A 10,356-nucleotide genomic window follows, 5' to 3' on the forward strand; every position below is an offset into this window, starting at 1 on the left:
AGAGTCTCCCTCTAATGACGGACAATTTGTCTGGCAGCTTGTCTATCTTGGTAGAGTCTCCCCCTATTACCTGACAGCTTGTCTATCTTGGTAGAGTCTCCCCTAATGACTGACAGCTTGTCTGTCTTGGTAGAGTCTCCCCCTATTGACTGACAGCGTGTCTATCTTGGTAGAGTCTCCCCCTAATGACTGACAGCTTGTCTGGCAGCTTGTCGATCTTGGTAGAGTCTCCCTCTAATGACTGACAGCTTGTCTGGCAGCTTGTCGATCTTGGTAGAGTCTCTCCCTAATGACGGACAGCTTGTCTGGCAGCTTGTCTATCTTGGTAGAGTCTCCCCCTAATGACGGACAGCTTGTCTGGCAGCTTGTCTATCTTGGTAGAGTCTCCCCCTAATGACTGACAGCTTGTCGATCTTGGTAGAGTCTCCCCCTAATGACGGACAGCTTGTCTGGCAGCTTGTCTATCTTGGTAGAGTCTCCCCCTATTACCTGACAGCTTGTCGATCTTGGTAGAGTCTCCCCCTAATGACGGACAGCTTGTCTGGCAGCTTGTCTATCTTGGTAGAGTCTCCCCCTAATGACGGACAGCTTGTCGATCTTGGTAGAGTCTCCCCCTAATGACGGACAGTTTGTCTGGCAGCTTGTCTATCTTGGTAGAGTCTCCCCCTATTACCTGACAGCTTGTCGATCTTGGTAGAGTCTCCCCCTAATGACTGACAGCTTGTCGATCTTGGTAGAGTCTCCCCCTAATGACGGACAGCTTGTCTGGCAGCTTGTCTATCTTGGTAGAGTCTCCCCCTATTACCTGACAGCTTGTCGATCTTGGTAGAGTCTCCCCCTAATGACGGACAGCTTGTCTGGCAGCTTGTCTATCTTGGTAGAGTCTCCCCCTAATGACGGACAGCTTGTCTGGCAGCTTGTCGATCTTGGTAGAGTCTCCCCCTAATGACGGACAGCTTGTCTGGCAGCTTGTCTATCTTGGTAGAGTCTCCCCCTATTACCTGACAGCATGTCGATCTTGGTAGAGTCTCCCCCTAATGACTGACAGCTTGTCTATCTTGGTAGAGTCTCCCCCTAATGACTGACAGCTTGTCTGGCAGCTTGTCGATCTTGGTAGAGTCTCCCCCTAATGACTGACAGCTTGTCTGGCAGCTTGTCGATCTTGGTAGAGTCTCCCCCTAATGACGGACAGCTTGTCTGGCAGCTTGTCTATCTTGGTAGAGTCTCCCCCTAATGACGGACAGCTTGTCTGGCAGCTTGTCTATCTTGGTAGAGTCTCCCCCTAATGAATGACAGCTTGTCGATCTTGGTAGAGTCTCCCCCTAATGACGGACAATTTGTCTGGCAGCTTGTCTATCTTGGTAGAGTCTCCCCCTATTACCTGACAGCTTGTCGATCTTGGTAGAGTCTCCCCCTAATGACGGACAGCTTGTCTGGCAGCTTGTCGATCTTGGTAGAGTCTCCCCCTAATGACTGACAGCTTGTCTGGCAGCTTGTCTATCTTGGTAGAGTCTCCCCCTATTACCTGACAGCTTGTCTATCTTGGTAGAGTCTCCCCCTTTTACCTGACAGCTTGTCTATCTTGGTAGAGTCTCCCCCTAATGACTGACAGCTTGTCTGGCAGCTTGTCTATCTTGGTAGAGTTTCCCCCTATTACCTGACAGCTTGTCTATCTTGGTAGAGTCTCCCCCTATTACGTGACAGCTTGTCTATCTTGGTAGAGTCTCCCACTATTACCTGACAGCTTGTCTATCTTGGTAGAGTCTCCCCCTATTACCTGACAGCTTGTCTATCTTGGTAGAGTCTCCCCCTATTACCTGACAGCTTGTCTATCTTGGTAGAGTCTCCCCCTAATGACTGACAGCTTGTCTGGCAGCTTGTCTATCTTGGTAGAGTCTCCCCCTATTACCTGACGGCTTGTCTGGCAGCTTGTCTATCTTGGTAGAGTCTCCCCCTAATGACTGACAGCTTGTCTATCTTGGTAGAGTCTCCCCTTAATGACGGACAGCTTGTCTGGCAGCTTGTCTATCTTGGTAGAGTCTCCCCCTATTACCTGACAGCTTGTCTATCTTGGTAGAGTCTCCCCCTAATGACTGACAGCTTGTCTATCTTGGTAGAGTCTCCCCCTAATGACTGACAGCTTGTCGATCTTGGTAGAGTCTCCGCCTAATGACGGACAGCTTGTCTGGCAGCTTGTCTATCTTGGTAGAGTCTCCCCCTATTACCTGACAGCTTGTCGATCTTGGTAGAGTCTCCCCCTAATGACGGACAGCTTGTCTGGCAGCTTGTCTATCTTGGTAGAGTCTCCCCCTAATGACGGACAGCTTGTCTGGCAGCTTGTCGATCTTGGTAGAGTCTCCCGCTAATGACGGACAGCTTGTCTGGCAGCTTGTCTATCTTGGTAGAGTCTCCCCCTATTACCTGACAGCTTGTCGATCTTGGTAGAGTCTCCCCCTAATGACTGACAGCTTGTCGATCTTGGTAGAGTCTCCCCCTAATGACGGACAGCTTGTCTGGCAGCTTGTCTATCTTGGTAGAGTCTCCCCCTATTACCTGACAGCTTGTCGATATTGGTAGAGTCTCCCCCTAATGACGGACAGCTTGTCTGGCAGCTTGTCTATCTTGGTAGAGTCTCCCCCTAATGACGGACAGCTTGTCTGGCAGCTTGTCGATCTTGGTAGAGTCTCCCCCTAATGACGGACAGCTTGTCTGGCAGCTTGTCTATCTTGGTAGAGTCTCCCCCTATTACCTGACAGCTTGTCGATCTTGGTAGAGTCTCCCCCTAATGACTGACAGCTTGTCTATCTTGGTAGAGTCTCCCCCTAATGACTGACAGCTTGTCTGGCAGCTTGTCGATCTTGGTAGAGTCTCCCCCTAATGACTGACAGCTTGTCTGGCAGCTTGTCGATCTTGGTAGAGTCTCCCCCTAATGACGGACAGCTTGTCTGGCAGCTTGTCTATCTTGGTAGAGTCTCCCCCTAATGACGGACAGCTTGTCTGGCAGCTTGTCTATCTTGGTAGAGTCTCCCCCTAATGACTGACAGCTTGTCGATCTTGGTAGAGTCTCCCCCTAATGACGGACAATTTGTCTGGCAGCTTGTCTATCTTGGTAGAGTCTCCCCCTATTACCTGACAGCTTGTCGATCTTGGTAGAGTCTCCCCCTAATGACGGACAGCTTGTCTGGCAGCTTGTCTATCTTGGTAGAGTCTCCCCCTATTACCTGACAGCTTGTCGATCTTGGTAGAGTCTCCCCCTAATGACGGACAATTTGTCTGGCAGCTTGTCTATCTTGGTAGAGTCTCCCCCTATTACCTGACAGCTTGTCTATCTTGGTAGAGTCTCCCCTAATGACTGACAGCTTGTCTGTCTTGGTAGAGTCTCCCCCTATTGACTAACAGCGTGTCTATCTTGGTAGAGTCTCCCCCTAATGACTGACAGCTTGTCTGGCAGCTTGTCGATCTTGGTAGAGTCTCCCTCTAATGACTGACAGCTTGTCTGGCAGCTTGTCGATCTTGGTAGAGTCTCCCCCTAATGACGGACAGCTTGTCTGGCAGCTTGTCTATCTTGGTAGAGTCTCCCCCTAATGACGGACAGCTTGTCTGGCAGCTTGTCTATCTTGGTAGAGTCTCCCCCTAATGACTGACAGCTTGTCGATCTTGGTAGAGTCTCCCCCTAATGACGGACAGCTTGTCTGGCAGCTTGTCTATCTTGGTAGAGTCTCCCCCTATTACCTGATAGCTTGTCGATCTTGGTAGAGTCTCCCCCTAATGACGGACAGCTTGTCTGGCAGCTTGTCTATCTTGGTAGAGTCTCCCCCTAATGACGGACAGCTTGTCTGGCAGCTTGTCGATCTTGGTAGAGTCTCCCCCTAATGACGGACAGCTTGTCTGGCAGCTTGTCTATCTTGGTAGAGTCTCCCCCTATTACCTGACAGCTTGTCGATCTTGGTAGAGTCTCCCCCTAATGACTGACAGCTTGTCGATCTTGGTAGAGTCTCCCCCTAATGACGGACAGCTTGTCTGGCAGCTTGTCTATCTTGGTAGAGTCTCCCCCTATTACCTGACAGCTTGTCGATCTTGGTAGAGTCTCCCCCTAATGACGGACAGCTTGTCTGGCAGCTTGTCTATCTTGGTAGAGTCTCCCCCTAATGACGGACAGCTTGTCTGGCAGCTTGTCGATCTTGGTAGAGTCTCCCCCTAATGACGGACAGCTTGTCTGGCAGCATGTCTATCTTTGTAGAGTCTCCCCCTATTACCTGACAGCTTGTCGATCTTGGTAGAGTCTCCCCCTAATGACTGACAGCTTGTCTATCTTGGTAGAGTCTCCCCCTAATGACTGACAGCTTGTCTGGCAGCTTGTCGATCTTGGTAGAGTCTCCCCCTAATGACTGACAGCTTGTCTGGCAGCTTGTCGATCTTGGTGGAGTCTCCCCCTAATGACGGACAGCTTGTCTGGCAGCTTGTCTATCTTGGTAGAGTCTCCCCCTAATGACGGACAGCTTGTCTGGCAGCTTGTCTATCTTGGTAGAGTCTCCCCCTAATGACTGACAGCTTGTCGATCTTGGTAGAGTCTCCCCCTAATGACGGACAATTTGTCTGGCAGCTTGTCTATCTTGGTAGAGTCTCCCCCTATTACCTGACAGCTTGTCGATCTTGGTAGAGTCTCCCCCTAATGACGGACAGCTTGTCTGGCAGCTTGTCTATCTTGGTAGAGTCTCCCCCTATTACCTGACAGCTTGTCTGGCAGCATGTCGATCTTGGTAGAGTCTCCCCCTAATGACTGACAGCTTGTCTGGCAGCTTGTCTATCTTGGTAGAGTCTCCCCCTATTACCTGACAGCTTGTCTATCTTGGTAGAGTCTCCCCCTATTACCTGACAGCTTGTCTATCTTGGTAGAGTCTCCCCCTAATGACTGACAGCTTGTCTGGCAGCTTGTCTATCTTGGTAGAGTCTCCCCCTATTACCTGACAGCTTGTCTATCTTGGTAGAGTCTCCCCCTATTACCTGACAGCTTGTCTATCTTGGTAGAGTCTCCCCCTATTACCTGACAGCTTGTCTATCTTGGTAGAGTCTCCCACTATTACCTGACAGCTTGTCTATCTTGGTAGAGTCTCCCCCTATTACCTGACAGCTTGTCTATCTTGGTAGAGTCTCCCCCTATTACCTGACAGCTTGTCTATCTTGGTAGAGTCTCCCCCTAATGACTGACAGCTTGTCTGGCAGCTTGTCTATCTTGGTAGAGTCTCCCCCTATTACCTGATGGCTTGTCTGGCAGCTTGTCTATCTTGGTAGAGTCTCCCCCTAATGACTGACAGCTTGTCTATCTTGGTAGAGTCTCCCCTTAATGACGGACAGCTTGTCTGGCAGCTTGTCTATCTTGGTAGAGTCTCCCCCTATTACCTGACAGCTTGTCTATCTTGGTAGAGTCTCCCCCTAATGACTGACAGCTTGTCTATCTTGGTAGAGTCTCCCCTTAATGACGGACAGCTTGTCTGGCAGCTTGTCTATCTTGGTAGAGTCTCCCCCTAATGACTGACAGCTTGTCTATCTTGGTAGAGTCTCCCCTTAATGACGGACAGCTTGTCTGGCAGCTTGTCTATCTTGGTAGAGTCTCCCCCTATTACCTGACAGCTTGTCTATCTTGGTAGAGTCTCCCCCTAATGACTGACAGCTTGTCTGGCAGCTTGTCTATCTTGGTAGAGTCTCCCCCTATTACCTGACAGCTTGTCTATCTTGGTAGAGTCTCCCCCTAATGACGGACAGCTTGTCTGGCAGCTTGTCTATCTTGGTAGAGTCTCCCCCTAATGACTGACAGCTTGTCTATCTTGGTAGAGTCTCCCCCTAATGACGGACAGCTTGTCTGACAGCTTGTCTATCTTGGTAGAGTCTCCCCCTATTACCTGACAGCTTGTCTATCTTGGTAGAGTCTCCCCTTAATGACGGACAGCTTGTCTGACAGCTTGTCTATCTTGGTAGAGTCTCCCCCTATTACCTGACAGCCTGTCTGGCAGCTTGTCTATCTTGGTAGAGTCTCCCCCTATTACCTGACAGCTTGTCTATCTTGGTAGAGTCTCCCCCTATTACCTGACAGCTTGTCTATCTTGGTAGAGTCTCCCCCTATTACCTGACAGCTTGTCTATCTTGGTAGAGTCTCCCCCTATTACCTGACAGCTTGTCTATCTTGGTAGAGTCTCCCCCTATTACCTGACAGCTTGTCTATCTTGCTAGAGTCTCCCCCTATTACCTGACAGCTTGTCTATCTTGGTAGTCTCCCCCTATTACCTGACAGCTTGTCTATCTTGGTAGAGTCTCCCACTATTACCTGATAGCTTGTCTATCTTGGTAGAGTCTCCCCCTATTACCTGACAGCTTGTCGATCTTGGTAGAGTCTCCCCCTAATGACTGACAGCTTGTCGATCTTGGTAGAGTCTCCCCCTAATGACGGACAGCTTGTCTGGCAGCTTGTCTATCTTGGTAGAGTCTCCCCCTATTACCTGACAGCTTGTCGATCTTGGTAGAGTCTCCCCCTAATGACGGACAGCTTGTCTGGCAGCTTGTCTATCTTGGTAGAGTCTCCCCCTAATGACGGACAGCTTGTCTGGCAGCTTGTCGATCTTGGTAGAGTCTCCCCCTAATGACGGACAGCTTGTCTGGCAGCATGTCTATCTTTGTAGAGTCTCCCCCTATTACCTGACAGCTTGTCGATCTTGGTAGAGTCTCCCCCTAATGACTGACAGCTTGTCTATCTTGGTAGAGTCTCCCCCTAATGACTGACAGCTTGTCTGGCAGCTTGTCGATCTTGGTAGAGTCTCCCCCTAATGACTGACAGCTTGTCTGGCAGCTTGTCGATCTTGGTGGAGTCTCCCCCTAATGACGGACAGCTTGTCTGGCAGCTTGTCTATCTTGGTAGAGTCTCCCCCTAATGACGGACAGCTTGTCTGGCAGCTTGTCTATCTTGGTAGAGTCTCCCCCTAATGACTGACAGCTTGTCGATCTTGGTAGAGTCTCCCCCTAATGACGGACAATTTGTCTGGCAGCTTGTCTATCTTGGTAGAGTCTCCCCCTATTACCTGACAGCTTGTCGATCTTGGTAGAGTCTCCCCCTAATGACGGACAGCTTGTCTGGCAGCTTGTCTATCTTGGTAGAGTCTCCCCCTATTACCTGACAGCTTGTCTGGCAGCATGTCGATCTTGGTAGAGTCTCCCCCTAATGACTGACAGCTTGTCTGGCAGCTTGTCTATCTTGGTAGAGTCTCCCCCTATTACCTGACAGCTTGTCTATCTTGGTAGAGTCTCCCCCTATTACCTGACAGCTTGTCTATCTTGGTAGAGTCTCCCCCTAATGACTGACAGCTTGTCTGGCAGCTTGTCTATCTTGGTAGAGTCTCCCCCTATTACCTGACAGCTTGTCTATCTTGGTAGAGTCTCCCCCTATTACCTGACAGCTTGTCTATCTTGGTAGAGTCTCCCCCTATTACCTGACAGCTTGTCTATCTTGGTAGAGTCTCCCACTATTACCTGACAGCTTGTCTATCTTGGTAGAGTCTCCCCCTATTACCTGACAGCTTGTCTATCTTGGTAGAGTCTCCCCCTATTACCTGACAGCTTGTCTATCTTGGTAGAGTCTCCCCCTAATGACTGACAGCTTGTCTGGCAGCTTGTCTATCTTGGTAGAGTCTCCCCCTATTACCTGATGGCTTGTCTGGCAGCTTGTCTATCTTGGTAGAGTCTCCCCCTAATGACTGACAGCTTGTCTATCTTGGTAGAGTCTCCCCTTAATGACGGACAGCTTGTCTGGCAGCTTGTCTATCTTGGTAGAGTCTCCCCCTATTACCTGACAGCTTGTCTATCTTGGTAGAGTCTCCCCCTAATGACTGACAGCTTGTCTATCTTGGTAGAGTCTCCCCTTAATGACGGACAGCTTGTCTGGCAGCTTGTCTATCTTGGTAGAGTCTCCCCCTAATGACTGACAGCTTGTCTATCTTGGTAGAGTCTCCCCTTAATGACGGACAGCTTGTCTGGCAGCTTGTCTATCTTGGTAGAGTCTCCCCCTATTACCTGACAGCTTGTCTATCTTGGTAGAGTCTCCCCCTAATGACTGACAGCTTGTCTGGCAGCTTGTCTATCTTGGTAGAGTCTCCCCCTATTACCTGACAGCTTGTCTATCTTGGTAGAGTCTCCCCCTAATGACGGACAGCTTGTCTGGCAGCTTGTCTATCTTGGTAGAGTCTCCCCCTAATGACTGACAGCTTGTCTATCTTGGTAGAGTCTCCCCCTAATGACGGACAGCTTGTCTGACAGCTTGTCTATCTTGGTAGAGTCTCCCCCTATTACCTGACAGCTTGTCTATCTTGGTAGAGTCTCCCCTTAATGACGGACAGCTTGTCTGACAGCTTGTCTATCTTGGTAGAGTCTCCCCCTATTACCTGACAGCCTGTCTGGCAGCTTGTCTATCTTGGTAGAGTCTCCCCCTATTACCTGACAGCTTGTCTATCTTGGTAGAGTCTCCCCCTATTACCTGACAGCTTGTCTATCTTGGTAGAGTCTCCCCCTATTACCTGACAGCTTGTCTATCTTGGTAGAGTCTCCCCCTATTACCTGACAGCTTGTCTATCTTGGTAGAGTCTCCCCCTATTACCTGACAGCTTGTCTATCTTGCTAGAGTCTCCCCCTATTACCTGACAGCTTGTCTATCTTGGTAGTCTCCCCCTATTACCTGACAGCTTGTCTATCTTGGTAGAGTCTCCCACTATTACCTGATAGCTTGTCTTTCTTGGTAGAGTCTCCCCCTATTACCTGACAGCTTGTCTATCTTGGTAGAGTCTCCCCCTATTACCTGACAGCTTGTCTATCTTGGTAGAGTCTCCCCCTATTACCTGGCAGCTTGTCTATCTTGGTAGAGTCTCCCCCTATTACCTGACAGCTTGTCTATCTTGCTAGAGTCTCCCCCTATTACCTGACAGCTTGTCTATCTTGGTAGTCTCCCCCTATTACCTGACAGCTTGTCTATCTTGGTAGAGTCTCCCCCTATTACCTGACAGCTTGTCTATCTTGGTAGAGTTTCCCCCTATTACCTGACAGCTTGTCTATCTTGGTAGAGTCTCCCCCTATTACCTGACAGCTTGTCAATCTTGATACATTTTAACATAACAACATTTCTTAGTCTAGCCACCAACCAGACACATACCTCAATATTAATGAGATGCTTCCATCTGCTGAGACATGCCCGCTGTTGCCACACACACACACACACACCTCTCTCTCCTTCCTCTACCTTGTTTACAGTCGCAGTAGCCCCAGTCCGTTCTGCCGCGGCTGTTCCTGAAGAAGCACCAGGGTCTGATCCTGTTGTCCGGGTTCCGACAGCGGTTATGATCCCCCAGCCCTCTACCCGGATAGCGCTCCTCAAACCCCGCTACCTCGCTCCACCTCATACACACCGCACCGGACTCCGTCACGTCCACAGCCCCTTGGTAGAACCCGTCTCTCCCGCGGCTCTGGACACAGTCGGTAAACGGTAGAATGAAGGAAGGAGAGGGAACGACGTCGGAGGAGGAAAGAGAGTAGGAAGAGGAGGCGAAAACAACTACCAGCGTAACGACTGAGAGGAGAACAGAGTCCATGATGTTGTTGTAGAGTAGCCTAGACATTTGTTTTCTCGGTTCAACCTTTCTTTTCTCCCTCTCCTCTCGCTCTCAAATGTAGTCCATAACCGAGAGAGAGAAATAAACACTAAACCGATTCACGCCACCTCTTCTCAGAAATGCGCTCTCTTGATTCTGAACCTGTCTACTTAGTGTGGGATAGGATCGACCGGGACCGGGTGTGTGTGAGTGAGAATACCAGGCAAGAAAGGAGTTTTTAAAAGAGACGCGGATCAATGAACGAAACAGAGCTCGTGCCTCGAGCCCGGTAGTTAATGAGATCCCGAGTGACTCTCGCGCTTGTGTGTTGCGTAGAACCTTTATTTAACTAGGCAAGTCAGTTAAAGAACAAATTCTTATTTTACAATTACGGTCTACCCTGGCCAAACCCTACCCCGGCCGGTTGTGATACAGCCTGGAATCGAACCAGGGTCTGTAGTGACGCCTCTAGCACTGAGAAGCACACAGGAGCCCTGTGTGTGTGTGTGTGTGTGTGTGTTATTGTAATAGCCTTATTGATGGGTCGTAACAAGGTGGATGTATCCTACAGGGCTGTGATTATGATCATAATCAGAGAACAAACAAATAACATGAGAATAATAACAATAATAATTAATTGAATTGAACAATATGTTAACCTTATACATCCCACACATCAGCTACCTCTTGGCTCCTGGTTGAAGACTCGTCCTACATCGTAAAGAACTGCTAC

General features: G+C 49.5%; 1 protein-coding gene across 1 annotated transcript in view; it reads right to left on the reverse strand.

The window, feature by feature from the left end:
* The window catches only part of LOC139374070 (neurotrypsin-like), a 93,348-nt gene extending 83,586 nt beyond the window's left edge, over nucleotides 1–9,762 (reverse strand). The window contains exon 1 of the mRNA XM_071115051.1: nucleotides 9,275–9,762. Coding sequence (XP_070971152.1) covers nucleotides 9,275–9,650 — 376 coding nt within the window. The 5' untranslated portion in view covers nucleotides 9,651–9,762. The remainder of the gene's footprint in view (nucleotides 1–9,274) is intronic.
* Between the last annotated feature and the right edge of the window lie 594 nt (nucleotides 9,763–10,356).

The sequence above is a fragment of the Oncorhynchus clarkii genome, chromosome 19, assembly GCF_045791955.1.
Source record: "Oncorhynchus clarkii lewisi isolate Uvic-CL-2024 chromosome 19, UVic_Ocla_1.0, whole genome shotgun sequence".
NCBI classification, from domain to species: domain Eukaryota; kingdom Metazoa; phylum Chordata; class Actinopteri; order Salmoniformes; family Salmonidae; genus Oncorhynchus; species Oncorhynchus clarkii.